General features: G+C 42.1%; 1 protein-coding gene across 1 annotated transcript; it reads right to left on the bottom strand.

Annotated features, from left to right (window-relative positions):
• Nucleotides 1-1,598: 1,598 nt before the first annotated feature.
• On the bottom strand, nucleotides 1,599-22,044 carry cog4 (component of oligomeric golgi complex 4). The gene is made up of 19 exons (XM_060940740.1): nucleotides 21,864-22,044; nucleotides 14,274-14,356; nucleotides 13,791-13,905; nucleotides 13,509-13,683; nucleotides 12,387-12,580; nucleotides 12,202-12,307; nucleotides 10,123-10,280; nucleotides 9,988-10,046; nucleotides 9,445-9,578; nucleotides 9,152-9,270; nucleotides 8,903-9,069; nucleotides 8,081-8,246; nucleotides 5,868-5,930; nucleotides 5,659-5,775; nucleotides 3,519-3,611; nucleotides 2,994-3,077; nucleotides 2,813-2,914; nucleotides 2,231-2,359; nucleotides 1,599-2,084 (listed from the first exon to the last, which is right to left on the bottom strand). Exons 1-19 carry the CDS (start codon nucleotides 21,996-21,998, stop codon nucleotides 1,950-1,952), a joined length of 2,334 nt encoding a protein of 777 aa, XP_060796723.1. The 5' UTR covers nucleotides 21,999-22,044; the 3' UTR covers nucleotides 1,599-1,949.
• Nucleotides 22,045-24,842: the final 2,798 nt, after the last annotated feature.

The following is a 24,842-nucleotide window of genomic DNA, read 5'->3' as shown; positions in this document are numbered from 1 at the left end:
AACATTTTTGGAATTGGGGTTGTAAAAGCTCATGGATCAGATCATGGCTTTTTATATGAATATATTTCACCACATCACTCACTATGTACACATTTCCAGGTGAAATATATATATAGTTCCACCTCACAACAAGGAAAAGCACAGTTAAGTACAGTTCAGTACCCTTCTTCCCCCTCCCAACCAAAAGAGTGTAAGCTGTCTGTGTGGTGACGGCATTACTTCTGATGTACCAGCTTCCTGTCTTTTCGAGTTTAAGGATGCATTGGCATTTCCCATTTTTGACAGAACAGTGATAGTTTTGCTTCCGATCCGATAAAAAAAAAAATTCGAGACATAACAGCAGAGATCATTTTAAACTGTTAAAATCAATAGTTGGGGGAAAAAAAACTGTTCACAGTGACTTTAAAGCTCAAACAATGACTAAAAATGACTCAAACATCTAAATCCATGTCATAAGTTATAAATATGTACGAGTTATGCAATTTCTGGATATGCCCTCATGACTTCCTGGCATTCTTGACAGCCTATTTTGATTATAATGAGCTAAAAGCAAGTCAGCTCGCTCATCTAATGAGTCACATGAGTGGGGTTTCAGTATCAGAGTCCCGATTTCCATAGTGATTTTGTCACTGATTAATTTTTATCAGCAGAAAATCCTGTGGGAAGATAAACGCTAAGATTTCAGTCTGTAGCCGAATGAATACAGTAGCAGTACATTTTGTGTTTATAACAGGAACATAATGGATGCAGAACCAAAGCTTACGATAGACAATTTTTCTAATCCTTTCGTGAATTTGCTTTTTTTTTTATTTGTTTTGACTTTTCATGATTACCAGCATATATAAACTCAGCATCACCTTCATATCATTATCTGGATTTCATTATTCTGTATTTATGATCTGAGGATTCGATCAAAACCTGTGGATCTTCACCAGCTGGGTTTCCATTGTGCAAAAGAGAAGTAATTAAAAAAAAAAAAAAGGCAGCAAAAACACAGTTGTGCATGGTGTGTGTTTCCACTGAGTGATGTCATGCGATTAAAGTTGGGCTTTTTCCTCTGACGATAGTCATTCAGAGCTCCAAGACCTGATATTTGTCACAGGATTTCGATTGCATCCACTGCAACAGCTGTGGTCATGTTTAAAAATGAGTGCAAAAAAAAAAAAAGTATTTCCATTTTAATTTTGCAAAATATTGCTTTGTCAAATCGTCTAAAACACTTCTTATGGGCGTATAAACTTTTTTTTGCGATTTTGAGATTTATTTTCGTAATTCACAATCTTCCATTACTCACTGTTCAGTTCACAATTTCAAATTGTGCATTAAGAAAGTTAATGGAAACCTGACTACTGTTTGTAAAAATTGAGGATTGAGTTAAAAAAAAAAAAGATTTCAAACAAATTCTAGTCTATTTTTTTGATGTAGTGATCCTGTAATATTTTCATGTGCTGGTGTTATTCTGATTAAAAATGTGTTTTTATTTTTGAATTAAGTCCTTGTAAAACCTTATTTTCTGTTTCTCCAACTCACAGTCTGTTTCATCGGCGACACCCCACTGCTCATTAATATTCAAAAAGCACAGTCAGAGAAGCAAAATATTCAACTACAAATTTTACTAAGTTTTATCTCCATGATATATTTCATGGTAGTTTATCAGCTTTTGAACTCAGATGATAATCAGACAATATTATTCTGTATACAGCACAGATATTTACACCAGTTTTATTTTTTTGGCTATGATACAGGTTCTAGAGATTTGTAGTGATGTTTCTGACCATAAAGAGATGTACATCTTGATGCAGTAATGCTTTTAATAAGCGCAAACCCAATAACGTTTCTCATAAAGTTTGTATACAAATGAAAAAGAAAAACTTGATTCCCTTGACTCTATTCACCCTTTTGTTCTGTTATAAATAACTAAAAATGATCCAGTCTGGTTCAGAGCCATATTAAAGGCGGAGTCTTTTGATGTCCTCACTGCGAAAGTCCACTCTGAGTGCCAGGACCTGTCGAACCTCAGCTGGAGTCAGACGCCACGTCAGAGGCCCCGAGTTCGGTCCCCAGTAATCCAGGATCTCCGACACCTGATAGGAGACAAAGGGAATGAAGTCTTCAATCCCGTTTACACCGGGACATCACGAGCTGATTCACATATAAACACATGAATACACAGTGAAATTCTGATCCGGATTAAAATCTATACAAGTGCTGATTTTATACGGATACAAACCCGCTCCAGGTTGAGGATCGTTGCAATCTGAGTGAGGCGAGCAAATTTATCACGAATTGTCCACGAGGTGACGGAGGAGAGATACGCAACCAGCGAACGCAGCTCCTTATCAAACTGTAGACCACCCAACTGAGAGAGAGAGAGAGACAGACAGACAGAAAGCCAGACAGACGGGAGAGAGAGAAATGGGGGAGAGAGCGAGCGATGGACAGTGTGAGCGAGGGGGGGGGGGATAGGGAGGGAAAGAGAGCGAGAGAGACAGAAAAGATAGACAGTGAGGGAAAAAGATAAACAGGCAGACAGAGAAAGAAAGACAGATGATAAGGGGGAGAAACAGACAAAGATAGAAAGACAGACAGATAGAAGGAGAAAGCAAATAAGAGAGAGAGAGACAGACAGATGGAGACAGAATGAGAAATACAGAATTAAAGTGTTACTCCAACGAGGATGGACGTCTCATTTTGTAAAAATGTTTGTCCTTGATTCCTCCTGTAGCTCAGAGGGAGGAGCTAAGAAGGGAGGAAACTGAAGGTGTAGTTACAGAAACGCGACGCCCCCGTGAGGTGAGTTACGGTGACTCACCCTGCTGAAGGTGCATTTAAAGATGGTCTTCTCCAGCTCCATGGCGATCAGGCTGGTCATCAGACTCGTCAGCGTGTCGTAGATGACAGGAGACAATCCAGCCTGAGGACACACACTCCGTCAGACAGCACATCATCTCCGTAAACGTCCACACAGAAGACGCGAGTGTGAATTTATTTACCTTAAACTCCGCCATGAGCTGCTCTAGCTGCACAACCAGCTGCTGAACCCATGGATCGTTCGCCTCATACTCACTGAACTCTTCCTGAATTCAAAAATATTATCGTGATTGGTCAGAAGGGAAGGTGTTGATTAATTCTCTAGAACAGCAGCTCTGACAGTAGTGCAGCTGCAAATCGCAGGTTTATTTATAACTAATGCCCTCGTTCTGATATGTTATCATTTCTATAGTAACAGGTCATTCACAGGGACGTGTATTTAGGCGTTTCATAAATAATAAAATGTTTTAAAAACAGGTGAAATCACTGATACGTCAGGAGAGGTTTATGTAACTCTAAATAGATAAAAGTACATGTTTTAGAAAACAAAAATATAACTGTTGACTTATTGCTGTGGTACAAGAGGAATAAAACACTTGGGGATGTGCTGTTATTGGAAAATAAGCAACATCAGGGTGTTAGCAGTAACTCCGCTTCACCACACCATGCGGTCACTCATCCTTCCCGAAATGGAGTTTATTTCTCACCTCTTCGATGTTGTGTGAAACAGACAGGAAGCTGCTGATCCACGGTTTCACCTGTGGTCTGATAGCCGTGTTATTCAGCTCCTGAAGACCCTCCTACACACACACACACACACACACACACACACACACACACGAGACCTGTGAGATGGACAGTATTGTACGAGTCAGTCACAACAAATTGTTGGAATTTTTTGTTTTAATGTCAGATGATCTTGCATTTTTTTTCGTCTTAAAGCAGTGTTGCTGTTGGGCTGTTATTAAGCTGGAGGTGTGGATCTGGGTTTTAATCAGGTTGGATTGTCATTTTTATTTTCTGAGCAAGCTGCATTTACAGCTATTCCACCGTCTTAAAGGGCTCCCGACAGCAAAATTATGCTCTAAAATAGGTTTCTGTAATAAAACTACAAACACCACTGATCACTTTCATGATAGAACTAATCACCAACAGAACGAAATCAGTAGATTTGTCTTTGTGCGAAGTTGTGTCAATCTGGCCAAGCGCTAAGCCGCTGTCAGTGGCCGCCATATTTGCCGTGACGTCACATGCAGAACGACTGCTCGGCCTTTAAGGCAGCTATGGCCGACAAAACAGAGCGATTTTCTGACCAGTCTTCAGAAACTGAGGCCCTTTTTGAGGTTGACACTGGACATGTCGGATTACATGAAGACGAAGCAGTGGGTGGCATTTTGCCTCATCGTTTTCAGCCGTATCTGGATGATTTGCCTGCAGAAGGCGAGATTTCCGACTCGGACACAGACGATGACGGCCCCAATGCAGAGGACGTCGTGATCCCAGCTGACATCGGGAGGCTCTAAAACACTGAATGGTAATAATAATAATAATAATAATAATAATAGATCTAGTCCTTGGGGGGGGGGGGGGGGGGGGGGGCATGCGGACAATATTATTGCACTGATTTCCTTTTAAAAAAATATGCTCTCTTGAAAGTTCATGGTCTTTTAGATTTGGGCCGTTTTCTAACATTTTTATTTGATAAGAATAAAAACTTGTATGAACTGATGAAATTCAATTGCATGTTAGGCCTATAAGGTCCAGCCAACATGGTACTGCAGTGGAACTGTGGCAGAACTTTGAATCATGAACAAATTCGCCTATTGCTATTATTTATTAGTAAATATCTCATTACAAGATGGAGATCTACACCGAAAAATCATCAATCAACATCTAATCAAACAAGTCTCATGTCTGTCAGAGGCCCACCTGTCATTGGGAGTCCACATGTCCCGTGTCCGGCACACTTGTTTTGCCCACTCTTCGCATCTGATGGGATCCTTGGGAAAGGTATAGAGACTATACCCGGCTTCCCTGGGGTTTGAGCAAAACCCAGCCACACAACGAGCAGGCATATTCACCAAAATAAACGACTCAGACGCAAAAATATTCACTTGCAAAGCACTGGTGAACAACGAGAAGTTGAGAAAATGCCTGTCAGCGGTTCTGCATGTGACGTCATATCCGCCTTCTTCCTTGGCCGTGGGTTGGCTCGCTATGATATCGATTTATTTGCGTGGCGGGCCATTCAAAACCATGTTTGTTACTATTCTGTCGCGCGATGTGTGAAGTAAATATGTCATTTTATTCAACTCAATATGGCTGAAATTAACAATTTAACATATTTTTTGCTGTCAGGAGCCCTTTAATGATTAATATACATATACACGTGTGCACACACTGCCAGAGCGGGTCAGAACACTGCCATGCTGCTTTGTGGGGGTGGGGAGGTGTGTGACAATTAAAGAGAGACAACGGCTCTTTTTCAGTTCAGTTGTGTTTCATTTTGTAACGTTCTACCAGGTGTTTATTCTACAGGTTCTACACGTTAGTCAGTAAATCCAGTCGGTTGTTTCAGAGGCATTAGGTTTTGTAAGTGTTGTGGCAATAATACAACAATGCACTGACAGAAAATGTACTTTTAATACTTAAGTATTTTTAAAAGCAACTACTTCAGTACTTTAACTCAAGTAAAAATTTGACTGGACAACTTTCACTTGTATCGGAGGAGTCACATGCGGCCAGTGGGATCTCTACTTTGACTTAAGTAACAAAGTTGGGTTCTTTGTCCACCTCTGCTAAATTTTAACCACTCTAACAGAAATACAGATGTTCCAGTTTTCTGACCTGGAGGAGATCCTTCAGCTTGCTGGATGTGTTCACCAAGTCAGACAGACAGCTGTCTATCTTCGCCTGAGCTTGTTCTGAACCTGCCACCTGACTGAACAGCTTGGCACAATCACTCTGACCAACAGAGGGGAAAAGGAAGTCAGAGAGGTGGCGAGAAACAGTTTAACATGTTCCATTAATAGATCAAATCACAGAAACAATCAAACCTCCAGGTTCTTCTTCAGAGTGCTGATGTTCTCACTGCACACTTGAACATTATTCAGAGTCACCTAGAAGAAAACATAGAAAACATTCAAAAACTGGTCTTTTTCCAACAGGAAGCACAGCACGACTCAATGATGCCATTTCCACTGCCACGTGAGTCCCACCCATATACCTGTGCTGAATTTAGTTCTTCCCCAGGTAGAATGTAAACCAAGCTGGGGCATGTGGGCGGGGTTAAAACAGTGCAGACTATTGATTGGTCAACACACACAAAAAACATCATCCACCTCAAGTCTCAAACAGCTAGGGAGAGGAGTTCTGCCTCTTTTCAGCGAGTCAAATAATTTGATTCGGCCCACCATTAACAGTTGACTCTTTCGAATTCTAGCTCTTTTTAGTGAGTCAGATTATTTGACTCAGCTCAGTAATAAGTACTGACTCAAATTTCAGGTCTTTTCAGTGAGTCAAATCATTTGACTCAACTCACTAAAAAAGAAAATCAACTCCTTTGAATTCCAGCTTTGTTCAACAAGCTGAATCATTTGGTTCAACTCACTAATAAGAGTCGACTCTTAAGTTCCAGCTCTTTTTCGTGAGTCAGAATATTTGCCTAAGTTCCCTAATAAGATCCAACCATCCATCATCTGTACCGCTTATACATCAGGGTCATGAGGGAAACTGGAGCCAATCACAGCTGACTCCAGGTGAGGGGCGGGGTTCACTCAGGGCGGGTCACCAATCTATCACAGGTTACACAGAGATGAACCACTATCACACTCGCACACACCTCTGGGGGATTTCAAGTCAGCAGTTGACCGAATCCATGTGTTTGGACTGTGGGAGGAAACCGGAGACCCGGAGGAAACCCACACAGACACGAGGAGAGAACATGCAAACTCTACACAGAAAGGCTCCAGTCAGCCATGAGGTTTGAACCCAGAACCTTCCTGCTATGACACGACAGTGATTGTTATGTAGGGGATTTTAGGACCTATATTTTTACCCTACCGGTCTATGTTATTGCGCATTGATAGTAGTGGATTATATATAAGCATGCGCATTTGAATGTAACAGTGTTAAGTGATGAGTTCAGTAAAAAGAGCTACGAGCTCATGAAAAGGAATCGACTGCGTACGTGCATCATTGTAGTAGCACTTAAGGTTGAATGTGTGCATGCAATAGTGACATATACAACAGTGATAGTCACTGCACCACTGCCCTAGCCTGGGCCCGCCCATCCTAAGCGTGACGCAACACGAGGGCCTGTTGCGAGCTTAGTCTGGCCAGGCAAGCTATCTACAGCTCTTCCAAGCTCCCGAAAATTCGGGAACCAATCAACTTTGAGCATCTCCAACGGCCCTGGGTAGAGGCGTGTTCAAGGCAGTGGCGTAGTAGAACTGCGACCAGAAGCCATACATTGTTTACACAATCTATGCCGGAAGAAAAACATTACGAACATGGAGCAGCGGCAAGCCTTTGACACAGCGGTAGATGCTGTATTGAAAGCATTCAACGGGAAGTTCTCATTGAAAACAGAGCAAAGAGCAGCCCTGGAGGTATTTATTGAAAGGAAGGACGTTTTCGCCTTGCTCCCGACCGGCTTCGGTAAGAGTTTAATCTACCAGTTAGCCCCGTCGCATCACATACGTCAGAGGAAAGAGTGATGTGATTGGTTTAAGCTTCGTCACAGCCTTTTCTGGCTTCGACCAGTAGCAAACTGAGGCATTTCAGGGAGGCGGGTCAACCACGGGCTCTGGGAAACGGTTGGGCTTAATATCTTGGCCAGACCAAATGCTCATAGAGCTTTGCAGTCGCGTTAGCCAGACTACCACTGCCCCGCTCTCCCTTATAACAGTCGAATCAAATTCCAACTCTTTTCAGAGTCAAATCATTTGAATCAGCTCTCTAACAGAGTTGACTCTTTCGGCTCCGTGCCATTTACTGACTTTTTTCTTGCTCAGCTACATATCAAAATATTCCTTAAAACTTGTTTCTTAAAACACAAATCTCTACCAAACCCATCACTTATCATTTTGAGACGAAACCCCAGAATATTTGACACGTCGATATGGCAGACTATCAGATGGAGCTGTTTCAGGTCTGATCCCCTGATAGATTTTGCGTTTTACATTTTTTAGAACATGCTACTGTATATACCAACAATATAAATTCCTCACTATGGAGTTAAACAGAGATGTTGTGAGATGTTATTCACCAGGTAAGCAGTCTTGGCTTGTTCCTGACTCTCGATGCCCAGAGATTGGATTTTTCCCTGCTGTAAGCTGCTGTGCATCAGACTGACGGCGCTGGTGACACCACGGTGCAGATCCTGCAGAGCACTGGCTGGATAACCGGCTCTCAGTTTAGTCACCAGCACTTCCCTACACACACACACACACGATATATATGTATGTCCTGTTCTTTTTCATGCTCATGTGCCTCATCTGAAATTATCACATGCAAATGAGAACTTGTTCATGAAAAGATTCATTTTAAAAACCAAGTACTGTAACAGAGCAACTAAACACTGCTTTCAATAAAACCTTTCATTAATCTCTCTCCACTGTATCTAGTGTGAGTGAGTGAGTGAGTGAGTGAGTGAGTGAGTGAGTGAGTGAGAGAGAGAGAGAGAGAGAGAGAGAGAGAGATATTACCACACAAATTTGGGCTGCACTAAAAAAAAAAGAACAGAAAAAAACTCCAAACTCATTTATAAACCCAGTTTAAGTGCAGATGTTGAAGTCTTCAGTTAAATATGTTTTTTGTATAAATGAAGCTATAAATGTGCCGATTCGCTCCTTTCTGAGACGGAACAACTTTTTCAGAGGGAGGAATGTGTGTGTTGTGTCTCTGATGGTGTAGGAACACCACAGGAACCTTCAGGAGAGTGGAAAGTAACTATAATGTGTAATTTATAGATTTAATGATGATCAACATCTGCCCTTATGAGCGAGTTTGGAGTTTGTCTGTTCCTCAGTGAAGGCAGCTGTAGAATTTCGTAGGTAGAGGTGCGTGCGCGCGTAGGTACGGCGCGTACCTGAAATCCGTCTCGAGTACGCTGATGGCGTGATTGATCATTGCGCACACGCAGTCCGAGTTGCCGCTGGTCAGTGCTCGGCTGATGCATTTCTTCACGATATAAAACACATCGTCCACCATGCTGGAGCTCAGCTGACCTGCCTCGGCTGTATCCATGGCAACCGCCTGAACAAAAACACACCCTTTTGGTGTTTATGAATTCCAACACAATATAAAGAATGTGTGTTGTTTTTTTTCGAGCGTGTACCTTATTCACAGTCTCTCTCATGTAGTACTCCTCCATGGGGATGTAGTAACCAATCAGCTCCTGCATGGTGCAACTGAGTTGACAATCCTTCAGCAATCGCTCTAAACACTGCTGGTGCTCTGTAAAAACACCACAATGTCATTCATTAACTTTAACGTGCAGTCTAAACTCACTATTAACCACCGCTAAGGGCCCAGGGTAAGGGGCGCCAATACTTTGTGCAGGGCTACAGTGTCCTGTGTTGTAGGTGGAGCTGATAAAACCTGAGGAATAAGTTAACGCGAGTTCGTTACCTCGGATCACTGACTCGGCCGCTGTCGCATCTGCGACATCAAAATCTGCTGTGATTCGCCGTTTTAGGAAGCGCAAGTACAGTTCAGCCCTCGAGTTCATCAGGGTCACCTCACATAACACCGGGTCAAGCTCTCTACACACACACACAATACTATTTAATCAGGGTTTTTTAATCATTAAGATACATTTTATAACCCATGTTTCCAAAGGGTGCCAATAATTATGGATATACATTTAAGAAGTGCAAAGCCACAAAATCATAATACACACTTTACCTAAATGTCTCCTTACAGAAAAATTCAAGATTCATTACACATTTTTTCTTTTTAATCTGTTTATCAGTGGAGCGTCTGCTGGGCACGTCAGTGAACGAGCCGTTACTATAGAAACGATAACGTATTAGAGCGAGTGCATTAATGTATATAAACCTGTGATGTGCAGCTGCACTACTGTCAGAACTGCTGTTCTAGAGAATTAATCAACGCCTTCCCTTCTGACCAATCACAGTCCACAACTGTTACAAAAAACACGTTTAAATGTACCTCGGCTCGATCTTCTCTACAGACACGCCCCTCATCATGCCGCTCTGAACAACCTGGAACTACAGAGACATCATATTGTCATTCACACACACACACACACTAAAGTAAAACCCTGAACATGAAGGAAACACACACTTTGTTGCGATAATCTCTCTGCTTGATGAACTTCTCCACCACTTTCTGCACCTGGACGTCACACTCTTTCTGAAGATGTGTGAGGAGTGTGTAGAGTCGGCCCGGGCCGTAGTACGTCTCCACTATGGGCTGGTGCGTCTCCACGATCCGAGCGATACCTGACACACACACACACACACACACACACACACACACACACACACCCTGATTTATCTGCATTTTGTTAGAGTTGAAAATGTAAAGAATTAAAGCTGTATATTTGAGGAATACAACACTCGGGGCATGCTGTTACAGGAAAATAATCAACGACAGGGTACCGACAGTAACTCCACTTCACTTATTTAATTTGATGATTAACGATACATGATACACACAGGAACGTACAACCCCGATTCCAAAAAAGTTGGGACAAAGTACAAATTGTAAATAAAAGCGGAATGCAATAATTTACAAATCTCAAAAACTGATATTGTATTCACAATAGAACATAGACAACATATCAAATGTCGAAAGTGAGACATTTTGAAATTTCATGCCAAATATTGGCTCATTTGAAATTTCATGACAGCAACACATCTCAAAAAAGTTGGGACAGGGGCAATAAGAGGCTGGAAAAGTTAAAGGTACAAAAAAGGAACAGCTGGAGGACCAAATTGCAACTCATTAGGTCAATTGGCAATAGGTCATTAACATGACTGGGTATAAAAAGAGCATCTTGGAGTGGCAGCGGCTCTCAGAAGTAAAGATGGGAAGAGGATCACCAATCCCCCTAATTCTGCGCCGACAAATAGTGGAGCAATATCAGAAAGGAGTTCGACAGTGTAAAATTGCAAAGAGTTTGAACATATCATCATCTACAGTGCATAATATCATCAAAAGATTCAGAGAATCTGGAAGAATCTCTGTGCGTAAGGGTCAAGGCCGGAAAACCATACCGGGTGCCCGTGATCTTCGGGCCCTTAGACGGCACTGCATCACATACAGGCATGCTTCTGTATTGGAAATCACAAAATGGGCTCAGGAATATTTCCAGAGAACATTATCTGTGAACACAATTCACCGTGCCATCCGCCGTTGCCAGCTAAAACTCTATAGTTCAAAGAAGAAGCCGTATCTAAACATGATCCAGAAGCGCAGACGTCTTCTCTGGGCCAAGGCTCATTTAAAATGGACTGTGGCAAAGTGGAAAACTGTTCTGTGGTCAGACGAATCAAAATTTGAAGTTCTTTATGGAAATCAGGGACGCCGTGTCATTCGGACTAAAGAGGAGAAGGACGACCCGAGTTGTTATCAGCGCTCAGTTCAGAAGCCTGCATCTCTGATGGTATGGGGTTGCATTAGTGCGTGTGGCATGGGCAGCTTACACATCTGGAAAGACACCATCAATGCTGAAAGGTATATCCAGGTTCTAGAGCAACATATGCTCCCATCCAGACGACGTCTCTTTCAGGGAAGACCTTGCATTTTCCAACATGACAATGCCAAACCACATACTGCATCAATTACAGCATCATGGCTGCGTAGAAGAAGGGTCCGGGTACTGAACTGGCCAGCCTGCAGTCCAGATCTTTCACCCATAGAAAACATTTGGTGCATCATAAAACGGAAGATACGACAAAAAAGACCTAAGACAGTTGAGCAACTAGAATCCTACATTAGACAAGAATGGGTTAACATTCCTATCCCTAAACTTGAGCAACTTGTCTCCTCAGTCCCCAGACGTTTACAGACTGTTGTAAAGAGAAAAGGGGATGTCTCACAGTGGGAAACATGGCCTTGTCCCAACTTTTTTGAGATGTGTTGTTGTCATGAAATTTAAAATCACCTAATTTTTCTCTTTAAATGATACATTTTCTCAGTTTAAACATTTGATATGTCATCTATGTTCTATTCTGAATAAAATATGGAATTTTGAAACTTCCACATCATTGCATTCCGTTTTTATTTACAATTTGTACTTTGTCCCAACTTTTTTTTGGAATCGGGGTTGTACATCATGGTGTCATCATGGCAAGTCTCTTCCATTAAAAAAAGTGATGAGTGTGAGATTAGTGATGAGTGTGTGTGGTGCGTTTTTACCCTCCAGCAGTAGTGTGAGAGTGTCAGCGAAGATCAGCGGTGCGCGGCGGTCATTAATATCAGAACCGACAGCAAGGATCAGGTTCTCCTCAGCTTTACTCGCCAGCTGAGTGAAGAGAGAAAGATAACTTTCAGAGATCAGACACTACATCAACACCATGTAGGTTATAAACACACACACACACCTGACTGCAGAGGTACTGGGCGAACTGTGCGAGTCCCTGCTCGTGAAGGCCCAGCAGAGGGAGGATTTTAAAGAAGCGTTCCACCTGAGGCAGGTCGCCCGTGGCAACCGCTTCCTCTAGCCGCTTAGTAACCAGTGCTTTCAAACTAAGCTCCGCCTCCTGCAGCAAAGCGAGACTGGCGTCGACTGTGGTGCCTGCCGTGTGTCACACAGGAATTAGTGATACAGAGTGGACTGGGAAAGAAGCTTAGAGGCGGCGTTAAGTTAAAGTCACTCAGTTTATTAATACATCATCGTGTGTGTGTGTGTGTGTGTGTGTGTGTGTGTGCGTGCGTTTAACATGATCCCCCACAAAACCATAAACAACTCACTGATAAAGTTATAAAATATATTAATTTGAGTCAAAGTTTATGGCAATAAGATTGTTTTAAAGAGATGCAAAAAGAACTCGTTCACATTTATATGAACTCACAGAGCCTTGTTTATCACACTTTTATTAAAGCTGTACATAAAACTTGTGCGTTTTTATGGCCAAATTGAACTAAAATATTCTGTCAGACAAAAAAAAAAAAAGGAGTTTCCTCAGACTCTTATACTCACATGCATACTTTGATAAATTACAGAACACGTTTATATTTAGCCACGTCCACAAAACTCCATAAAAGGAAAAACTCAGAGACAGCTGAAGACAAACTGGTGAAAGAGCGCCTCTTATGCACAGGGTACAGTAAATATTAGACACACTAACAACTCCTACTTTTATAGGGTGCCATTACTTTTGTCCTGATTGAATCACTAGGTTTATTCGTCTGTCTTTGGAATCTGTTTCTTTCAAGTCATTAAAATATGTTTCACTAAATGTTCATTAAATTGGTGAGCAACTGAAAAACAACTGACAAACTCGTCATCATCGTCGTCCTGCGAACAGTTTACGTTTCGTTTTGTTCGTATCTAAGGTGATAAATGAGGCTAAACATCTCTGGGATATTACAGGTTGACATGGCAACCTGTTGCTAGGAAACAAACCCTTCAGATCGATAGGTTGTGCAGTGTGTATGTGAACACGTCTGTGTCAGGTACAACACCGGCCTTAACCCGTTTATAATCAGGTAAAAGGACTCACTCTCTCCGCCCTGCCTGCTCAGCTCAATCACTGATTGGTCGAGAGACAGGTAGCGGTGGATGTGGGCAGCGGCTTGTTCGTAGTCCTGGTTGCGGAGAGCGGTCTGAACACCGTCAGTGCAGAACTTCAAATCCAAAATATCATCAGCGCGCTGGATCGCCTGGTACAGCCTTTTCTGTACAGAACACACACCTGCTGTCAGTTGGAGATGTAGCCTGGGTGCAGGTGTGTGTGTGTGTGTGTGTGTGTGTGTGTGTGTGTGTGTGTGAGAGACAGAAAGACCTTAGTGAGGTCCAGCTGTCTGACTTTGCTGCTGACGTTCTCCGCCAGGCTGCAGGTGAAGCTGATCATCCCAGATAACTGTGTGGCATCTCCTTCAATCAGCTGCAGGTTGGGTCTAAACACACACACACACACACACACACACACACACACACACACACACAATGTCCTCTTGTCTTTCTCAGCTTTGATTTATTATTTATATTTTTGCACTGACGTTACACAGTTGAAAATTCGACACTAAACAATGCACATAAAGAAATTTATATCACTAAGAGCTCATAAGAACTAAAATCATGTCCAGGTTTAATTTACAGTCAATACAAAAAGCTGCATCTTCTATTTCCAAAAGACATGCTGCGGAAAAGGAAGGAAAAAAAAAAAAGCACCAACAGGTAAATATTCTACCATAATTCATGAAAGAATGGTTAATTACTCCCACTGTTTACTGCTCTGAGTTTTACCCGAACCCCACACACTCACCCAATCCTCTGCAGAGCGAGCATCTTGGTTTCAATGTTGCTCTGTTGTCCAGAAAGAAGCTCCAACTCCTTCTGCACCTCCACCTGCAGGACCGACCACATCACACCGTTTAAATACGCCAAGTGAAAACGTAACAGTGCGTTTAGAACGTGCTGTTTAATACAAGAAGCCTCACAAACAGGGGGACAGAAAATACAGACTGATAAAACGTTACCTCGGGGGGGAAATGTGCAGTCTGTTTCAATACAAAGCAGGATTAAAGTACGAAAAAAAATAAATAAAATATTTGAAAGTGTCTAACACACATCCTGCATGTAGAATCCGAACACTGCTCTTCGTAAACCACTGCCATCGTGTCCGAGTCTGACGTTCAGTCACACAGAGAATCAAAAAGTTACTCCATCAGGTGCGAATCAGGTTTCATCTAACAGTCTGAGCTCTGATCATCAGGACTGGACCGAAAATTAAAAGTGTGAGCCTGTAATATCCATGATCTTTTTAAAATTAAGGCAGTTAAAAAAAAAAAAAAAAAGCTCCAAATCAAGAACAGCAGTAGAAGGTGAGATTACAGGCAGAAAAAATAATGAAGCAGACTTTATGTTTAATTTCACAAGACAAGAAGATTTAAAAGGTTCAGTAAAATATAAAATAAATTAATAATTATTAAATGAAGACATAATTTAAGTTTTAAAGGGGCAGATGTAATGCCTACTTTGGAATAATCTGTATTGTGTGGACATATACAACTACATGCTGACAACTACCGGCGCATCGCTCTCAGTTCAACTGTCATTAAAACTCAGAACAGAACGATACTGAACGGAATGAAGCCACACCCGGAAAACCTGCCGAGGATAAACCAAAATGGCTTCAGACAAGGGCAGGGCTCTACATTAACTTTTGAAACCGCTTGTCCTGTCGGGCAAGTTGAAAGGAAATTTACTTGTCCGAATGTGAAGTTGACTTGTCCGAAGAAATATTTGAGAAAACCCCCCACAAATAAACTATTTGTAACCCAAAAATCTTTATTGCATTTGTTTCCGAATTCACAACATATGCATAATATCTATGAATCAAAAGTAATCAATACTTGATATACTGAGGCAAAAGTTCAAAAATATCGTAAAACAGACTGATTGATACCATAATTCACCAATTATTATGCTGAAGTTCAGAAGCAATATATTCCAATAGAGTAGAACTTATGAACATAAAATTTGAAGAACAAAATAACTATACTATGAGATCCAGAAACACTAACCATTATATATACACAGATCAGTACTCTGCAGCTCAGGAACAAATATCACAAAAACTAACATCATAAAATTTATGACTTGAGATATCACTAGTTTGGACAAGAGAAACAAATAACAATGCTACAAATAAAAACAACTGATAAAACTGACTGATTAATACTGTAAATCACTGATTATTATACACTGAAATCTAGTTATCAAATGACAAGATAATATATCTTATGAAAACCTCCACACCTCTACTGACTCACAGATGAATGGATACAAATAAAGTTTCTATTCATCTTCATCTATCAGCCCTTGAGTTCTGCTCCATCAACTGGACTCCATCAATCATTAATTTATTTATGAGAAACTGAAAACCAGAAAATTAAAATTATACACATTTTCATTTTTAAATTATTAATTTTGAATATATATCAGTGTTCCCGAAATATCGTCGGACACCGGTCATGACAGACGAAAAATTCAGTTGTCCTATGTAATTAACATAAACGTCAGTCACCTGACTGATAGATATTATAATTACTAATATAAACATCCAAAACTAAAACATGCCTGAATTTAACGTGAGGAAAAAAAAAAACAAAAACACTCACAAATATCGTATTTATCGCAACTTAATAAACAAAGTTCTAATACTCCATCGCATACCTTAAATACACGTCAATGGTGCACAGAGTTTTCTCGCAGCGACCTACTTAGTTCATTGAGAAGATACGTTATCGATCAATATGCTGTCCGAATGCATTCGCACCATATTTGTTTACCTTGTCACTGTATGGATGGCTCTGATTGGTCTGTCTATTGAGGCCTCTCCCTTTATCCAATCAAAAGTCACCTTACTACCTCTTTTGGTTGCTCGCTGTCAAAATGTCCATGCTGAATGTGGCCAGTAAAAGCGTGCATTGATTTTTTGGAAAAAATGCAAAATCGGACACCGTCAAACCATAAGTTGCTTTCAAAAGGAAAACGTCTGTCAATTCTGAAGGGGGGAAGCAGCCATGTCGTCGTTTTCAAGAGGCATGGCGAGTTGGGAGGCCTTGGCTTTGTTACGATTACGGTAAAAATCAGGCCGTGCACTTATCCAATTAAGCTAAAATTGTCTGACAAAGTCTGAAAATGTCTGACATAGATCTGTCCAACGTCAGACAATATGACTGATGTTAAGGAAAGTTTTTTGGGAACACTGATATATCCTCCACTGATTAATTGTTGTCTAATTATTCAGTGTGGCTCCTGTATGGTATTTAATGGTAAAAAAAAAAAAAAAAAAGATAATTTCAAACAATCCATAATTATATCTAAATTATAGAGCCCTATGTTTCAAATCCCTAAACTCCCATTACTAATTAGTTAATACAGCCGGTAACCTAATTAGCAGCCATTTGACAGCTTGGTATTTCATAGATAACTTTCCCCACTCCTACCTCACTCCGTCAATCCACACGCATGCAGGCGCACATTCCCCGCCACACGCGCTCGGCTATATAATGAACAACAACAATTCAAAGATTTGGAAATTACCACACACTCAACGTAAATATACAGTTGAATAATGATCCCACCAACAGAAATGTCAACAAATCCACGTGTATGACACGATTAAAACCAATCATAAACGACCGTTTACTTTTCAGCTCAAATACACGAAGTGGTATTGGCCGGTTTCGCAAGTGGAATATTGCGCATGCACACATCACTCTTTCCGAATAGAAACATCCGGCGAGTCATCAAAACAATATGTCGAGTGAGATGCTTCGGAAATCGTGAATAAACTGATAAATTTGATCTGTAACCCGAATATCGGCGTATTTTGGCACTTGTCCGATCGGACAAGTAACTGAGACGATGAACTTGTCTGACATTAAGTATCACATGTCCCGGACAAGCGGACAACCGTTAATGTCGAGCCCTGGGGTGCTCAACAACCAGCCATATTTTAAGTCTCAGGAGGATCCTTGAAGGAGCAAGGGCTAAGAACTTGAGTGCAGTGATGCTCTTTATCGATTTCAAGAAAGCCTTGGACAGTGTGCGCCAGGATCTTCTGGTGAAGATTCTCTTGGCATATGGGATTCCAGAGAAAACAGTGGGCTTGATTGAGGGAATGTATAAGAACATAATTGCAAGAGTCATATCAGATAACAGATTGACAGCAGTATTCTCCATTCTCGTTGGGGTGATGCACGAAGACACCCTTGCCCCCTACTTGTTCATAATAACCATAGACTTCATTATGATACAAGTGATGGATGGAAAGGACATTGACTTCACCTTTCAACCTCGATGCAGTTCCTGGTACCCTGCCTTTCAGCAGGTCCTTCTCAGGTCACAGATGCAGACTTTGCTGATGATTTGGCTCTACTGACTGACACGATGCAGGAGGTGGAAACTGTTGTTTAGTCTTGAAGAGGCAGCAAACTCCATTGGGCTGCACCTCAATGAGTCAAAGATCAAGTACATGGGAGTCAACACCCACCAAAATGATCTACAAACTAAGAGCACGGAGTGGTCAAGAGCTGGAGAAAGTACACAACTTTGTCTACCTTGGATCCTGGATTAACAGTTCTGAACATGACTTTGAAGTCCAGAAAGCCCAGGCCTGGCAGACGTGCCATCGATGAAAAAGATACATGTTAGTCATTATTGGAGAAGAAAGTTAAAGATCAGACTTTTCCAGGCCACAGCAGAATCCATTCTCCTGTATGGGTCGGAAACATGGACCATACCTAAAGTACTCACTAAGCACATCGACGGTTGTTACACAAACATGCTGCGAATGGCACTTAACATCAGCTGGTTTGACAAGATCACCATCAAAACAGTCGATGGAAACCTACCACCAAAATCCAGCAGAGGAGGATGAAGCTCGCAGGCCACATAAGACATCATGAGGACCTGCTGGCACACAAGCTGCTGTTCTGAGACCCAAAGCATGGAGAGTGAGGATGCGGGCGTCCCCAGATCACATCCCTTGACAGGGGTTCCAGAGACACAGACCTTGACAGTGTTGCTGAGACAGAGAGCCTGATGCCAGACAGACATGTGGCAGTGCCCCAGAGCATCCCGGACGATGAAGCCGCTGAAGTAAGTAAGTGGACATCTGAGTGTTATTTACGTTATATATGTTAGGTTTTGTTATATGTCAGCGAGTGGCCCAGCAAGCTGAACGACTTCCAACCGGTGGCACTCACTTCACATCTGAAGAAGACATTGGAGCGGCTCTTCCTCAGCCTCCAGGTACAACATGCCCAGGACTGTCTGCAGTTTGCATACCGGGCAGGTGTTGGTGTGGAAGATGCCATCCTCTCTCTGCTACACCAAGCCCACTCGCATCTGGATAAGGGAAATGGCACAGTGAGGATCCTCTTCTTGGACTTCTCGAGTGCCTTCAACACCATCTAGCCCCTATTGCTTCAGGACAAACTGAACAGGATGCGAGTGGACCCCTGCCTGGTCACCTGGATCTCCAGCTACCTCAATGACAGGCCACAGTACATCAGGCTGAAGGACATCATGTCTGACACTGATCAGCAGCACCGGAGCACCCCAGGGCACGGTGCTGGCCCCTCTTCTCCTCACCCTGTACACCGCGGACTTCTGCTACAACTCGGAGCTGTGTCACATTCAGAAGTTTGCCGATGACACAGCCATCGTTGGGTGTATCAGTGATGACAGAGAGGAGGAGTACAGGAGCCTGGTGAGGGACTTTGCTGTGTGGTGCAACAGGAACCATCTGCAGCTCAACACCTCGAAGACCAAGGAGCTGGTCATTGACTTTGGGAGGTCCAGACCAAGGTCACAACCAGTTCTGATTGAGAGAGTTGAGGTGGAGGCTGTGGATTCCTACAAGTACCTCGGGCTGTGGCTGGACAGCAAGCTGGACTGGACTTGCAACACCAAACACTTATACAGGAAGGGACAGAGCAGGCTATAGACCTTGTGCATGTGATGTCATGGTCACGTGATTATCTGTTTACACCGCCATATTGGGGATCAGGCTTTCGCAAGTTTGTAAGTGATACCCGCTGTCGCGATGTTGTCTTCTCAAGTCTGCTTCTCGACTTCTGCTGAATACCTGGATGTCACAGCAAAAAAAAAAAAAACTATAGAGATAAGATTGCTGTCTTAGGGGTCGACCCATATATCATTAGTAAGAGTGAAACCAAATCTGCACTTGATTGTTCAAGTAATGAGCTGCCAGACGTAAGTTACCCCGATGTATATCACTATCTAATCAACACGCCAGGGGGTTACAGTGGTCGGTCACTAAAAGCCTACAAGTCACTAGAAGCGTACAGATATTTCTCCTCAGGATGGGGACGGAACGTGCTAGTTCATATACGTGAAAAGCGTTTTGTTATTTCTTCACAGGTGCGTACCATACATTGACTTTTCAGAATGGATCTTATTTGCATATCGCTATTATCGATGTTGAAACGAAACATAATCCTGTTTGAACAAAAATAAGAACTTATAGTAATACAGATAGTACCAGGGTCTAGGAATACTGTAATAGTAATATAAATAATTAATGACATTCAGTATTATATACTCGTGTCCCAGTTTAATCTCCATGTTTATAATCATAAAGGTGTTACACTCTCAACGGCTCAGCAACAAACCACTCGATGTGCGGATCACATACGAGCAGGATGGTGTTACTGTGAGTGGCCACTGCACATGGACGGCAGGTCTGGGAGAAGTCTGCTCTCACGTCGCAGCAACACTTTTTGCTGTTGAAACTTGTAAGCTATTTCCTTTTGAGTATGGCACAGCTTTAGTGTTTAATATTAATTTTCAACAATTTAAATCAAATTTTGAGTAATTATACTTCATGTAAATGGATCTCACACACACACACTATTTATAGTGGTAAAAATGAACCGGTAGCATGATACTGTTTTTCAATTAGTAGTAGTACTAACTATTGTGTAGATATTACTAGATCTACTACTAGTTTTATTAATGGCAATGTAGAATGCCACGAGTCAGTGATTTAGGAAACATAAAAATTGAAAATGCACAAGCGTATCATGTTTATTACAAAAATGTATATTATTTATGCGTTATACTGAAACAGTTAACATTACGGGGTAGAAGCCACTTGCCTGACACAAAATGTTGGGCACACAATCTCGAGTGTTCGCTTGGTTCCCAGTCAACACGTTTAACGGCAGCAATCCACTTCTTCCTCCGCTCTTGATCAGCGGGGAACCGGTAAAACGATAAACCCTTCATGCTTTTTCTGTTAGAGCGCCCTACTGCCACACAGCAAGCTATTCTGACTGAAAATGTTAATCACTCTCCAAAAATTTCCACGTGTGAAGTGAGCTGCGGTTTGATACCCAATATGGCGGATAAACAAACTTGACCTCTGACCTATGACGTAAGTGCACAAGGTCTATACTTCCTCAGGAGGCTGCGGTCCTTTAACATCTGCAGGAAACTCCTGTGGATGTTCCATCAGTCTGTGGTCGCCAGTGTCCTGTTTTACACCGTGGTGTGCTGGGGGGGGGGGGGGCAGCACATCCAAGAAGGACACATCCAGGCTGGACAAACTGATCAGGCGGGCCGGCTCTGTGGTCGGCATGAAGCTGGACTCTCTGGTGACGGTGGCAGAGAAGAGGACTATGGACAAACTACTGAACATCATGGACGATGCCAGTCACCCTCTGCACACCGTCATCAGCAACCAGAGGAGCCTGTTCAGTGACAGAATGCTCCTTCCCAAGTGCAGGACGAACAGACTCAAAAACTCCTTTGTCCCTCACGCCATCAGACTGTACAACTCCTCTCTGGGGGGGAGGAGGGGGAACAGGAGGACGGGAAGGAGCAGTAGCCTAGCCTGACAATAAGCAATACCGGACAATGTGCAATATCTCCTGCTGCCGCCCCTTTTTCCTTTTTTTCCCTCTCTTCCCCATATCTTATTCTTTTTATATTTGTACATGTAAATACTTAATTTTTAGATAAATTAAAATAAATTTATCTAGAAGTTTTCTCTATTTATCTTAATTTCCCTGAGGGAACCCTCCCAAAGGGATCAATAAAGTTCGATCTGATCTAATCTAAGTTATACTATATTTGTGTGGGCGTGGCTAATGAGTCGATTAGATGATATTTGTAGGGGCGTGGTTAATGACGTGACTGACAGTACCACTTTATTATTTGACAGCTTTAGTCATGAGGTCTCATTTTAATACTTTTAATACTAAATGTTCTACAGTTTGTGCAGGGAGGAGGAGGAGGATTAAATGAAAGCTCAGTGCTAATGTAAACACTCCTCAGTTGGGATGAAGAATGAGCGGAATGTGAAGCGGAACCTCACCTCTTCAGCACAGAGCTGAGTATAAACCCGCTCCAGATCCTCCAGGTCTGTGAGAGATTCGATGGTTTCGGTTCGGATGGAGGACAGAACCGCAGCGCTGCAGCGCCGAACCGCCGGAGAGCCGACTTCATCCATCACAGCGCCCACATCCACACAAACCACGTCACTTCCTCTTCTTCTCCCTCACCTTCCTGCCTGAGTGACAGAGCACACTGCCCCCTAGCGACTGCTGCACGAATAACACCTCGCTCTCTCCATGCTTTCATCTTTTATTTTTAAATATATTATCTCATCTCATCTCATTATCTGTAGCCGCTTTATCCTGTTCTACAGGGGCGCAGGCGAGCTGGAGCCTATCCCAGCTGACTACGGGCGAAAGGCGGGGTTCACCCTGGACAAGTCGCCAGGTCATCACAGGGCTGACACATAGACACAGACAACCATTCACACTCACATTCACACCTACGCTCAATTTAGAGTCACCAGTTAACCTAACCTGCATGTCTTTGGACTGTGGGGGAAACCGGAGCACCCGGAGGAAACCCACGCAGACACGGGGCTCGAACCCTGACCTTCTTGCTGTGAGGCGACCACCGTGCCGCCGATATATTTTTTTTAAATTTCTTTATTATTTTTATTATAACACTTTAAAAAGTACAAATGCACAAAACCAATATGGCAACATCATCATATCATGTTATCATCCTATTAAATAAAGGGGAAAACAAAGAAATTATCAAAGGGAACAATCTGGTAAAAATCGAGTATAAACAACTTATAATACAAAACTGAAAATAAAGTATGTAGGAAATGCTGTAGTTAAAGATGTACATGGATAAAAAGGGAAAAAAAGGAAAACATAAACAAGCAAGAAAAACTAATAATAAAAACAAATTTTAAACAAGTGCACTGTAAAAAAAGAATAGTCGAGAAAACTTGAAATTTCAAGGCAACAGTCTGCATTAAGAATTTTATGTTTTGCCAACGATGTGCCCATGATAATCCAAACTATGATAAAACTGTTATCTTTATTAAGAATTCTTAATTAAGTCAATTTTCAATTCCTCATTCTGCCAACATAGATTTCTCTTTTTGCTGAACAGTGGCATTCACAGTAGTACAAAAAGGCAATTGAGGTTATCACAATTTTTTGGGGGGCTTTTTTCACTTTTATTTGGATAGGACAGTGTAGAGACAGGAAATGAGCGGGAGAAAGAGAGATCAGGAAATGACCTCAGGTCAGAATCGAACCCGGGTCCCTGGACTTATGGTATGGCGCCTTATCCACCTGAGCCACGACAACATAATCTTCAACCGGAGAGAGAACCACATTGCCCAGCCCTTGCATTTGGGAGAGGAAACCCTGTGTCTTGGTCATTAAGAGCATGCGCTGAATAAACACCTGTGGCAATTATGTATTTTCAATTCAGATTATTCACTATTGTATATTTACACATCATTGAGGTGCACCCTATCAGTTTGATGTGGATTTTTCTGTTCGTTAATAATTATTCATATTTTCTTGTCCATTCAATTGTGAATATGGAATTACTTGAACAAAGCATAATTCTATTTTTTAGAATTATCCACATCAAGAAAAATCCACATCACACTGATAGGGTGCACCTCAATGATGTGTAAATATACAATAGTGAATAATCTGAATTGAAAATACATAATTGTCACAGGTGTTTATTCAGCGCATGCTCTGAATGACCAAGACACAGGGTTTCCTCTCCCAAATGCAAGGGCTGGGCAATGTGGTTCTCTCTCCAATTGAAGTCCATGTTGTCGTGGCTCAGGTGGATAAGGCGCCCTACCATAAATCCGGGGGCCTGGGTTTGATTCTGACCTGAGGTCATTTCCTGAGTGCTCTCTCTCCTGCTCATTTCCTGTCTCTACACTGTCCTATCCAAATAAAGGTGAAAAAAGCCCCCCAAAAAATTGTGATAACCTCAATTGCCTTTTTGTACTATTGTGAATGCCACTGTTCAGCAAAAAGAGAAATCTATGTTGGCAGAATGAGGAATTGAAAATTGACTTAATTAAGAATTCTTAATAAAGATAACAGTGTTATCATAGTTTGGATTATCATGGGCACATCGTTGGCAAAACATAAAATTATTAATGCAGACTGTTGCCTTGAAATTTCAAGTATTCTCAACTATTCTTTTTTACAGTGTGTTTCCAGGCAAAACAACCCTCTCCCGGTAGCACTTATGATGAATATGAAGGAAGATGTGGTGAAATAAATAAATGGGTCCCCTATGGGTCCATGTGGCTCCTGTTTATAAATAAAATAGTTTTCTGATCCCGTGTCCCTACAGTAAATACAGCATATATATTTACTCTCTGAGCCACTAAAATGAAGCGTAATCCAAAAATGAACAATTTATAAATCACAGAAGTAAAATACACCAAGTGTCTGTACTTTATATTATTCTACTCTTCCCTCTTACAGTTTTCCAAACTGAACCCTCGGAACCGAGGCTGACACACACACGCTGTCGCCACGACCCAAACTCTTATCTCCCGGAAATGGCCCGGCGCTAGAGCTCAGTGGAACGCGCTTTCCCTCTGGAATAACCATAAACGTGTCTGAAAGCCATTTCTTTAGTCCATTTATGTATAATTTATATTTATAGTAATAAATCAGGGGCGGCACGGTGGTGTAGTGGTTAGCGCTGTCACCTCACAGCAAGAAGGTCCTGGGTTCGAGCCCTGTGGCTGGCGAGGGCCTTTCTGTGTGGAGTTTGCATGTTCTCCCCGTGTCCGCGTGGGTTTCCTCCGGGTGCTCCGGTTTCCCCCACAGTCCAAAGACATGCAGGTTAGGTTAACTGGTGACTCTAAATTGAGCGTAGGTGTGAATGTGAGTGTGAATGGTTGTCTGTGTCTATGTGTCAGCCCTGTGATGACCTGGCGACTTGTCCAGGGTGAACCCCGCCTTTCGCCCGTAGTCAGCTGGGATAGGATCCAGCT

Source organism: Neoarius graeffei, chromosome 15 (genome assembly GCF_027579695.1).
Source record: "Neoarius graeffei isolate fNeoGra1 chromosome 15, fNeoGra1.pri, whole genome shotgun sequence".
Lineage (NCBI taxonomy): Eukaryota > Metazoa > Chordata > Actinopteri > Siluriformes > Ariidae > Neoarius > Neoarius graeffei.
The sequence above is the reverse complement of the archived record's forward strand: the minus strand, read 5'-3'. Positions and strand labels throughout refer to the sequence as shown.

Bases quoted from the DNA above. Each gene is read 5' to 3' on its own strand.
- cog4 (XM_060940740.1), bottom strand. From the start codon at position 21,998: ATGGATGAAGTCGGCTCTCCGGCGGTTCGGCGCTGCAGCGCTGCGGTT. The intron at 9,271-9,444 runs GTAACGAACTCG...GTGTTTTTACAG, and splicing joins GGCCGAGTCAGTGATCCGAG to AGCACCAGCAGTGTTTAGAG. The intron at 8,247-8,902 runs GTACGCGCCGTA...GTGTGTGTGTAG, and splicing joins GTACTCGAGACGGATTTCAG to GGAAGTGCTGGTGACTAAAC.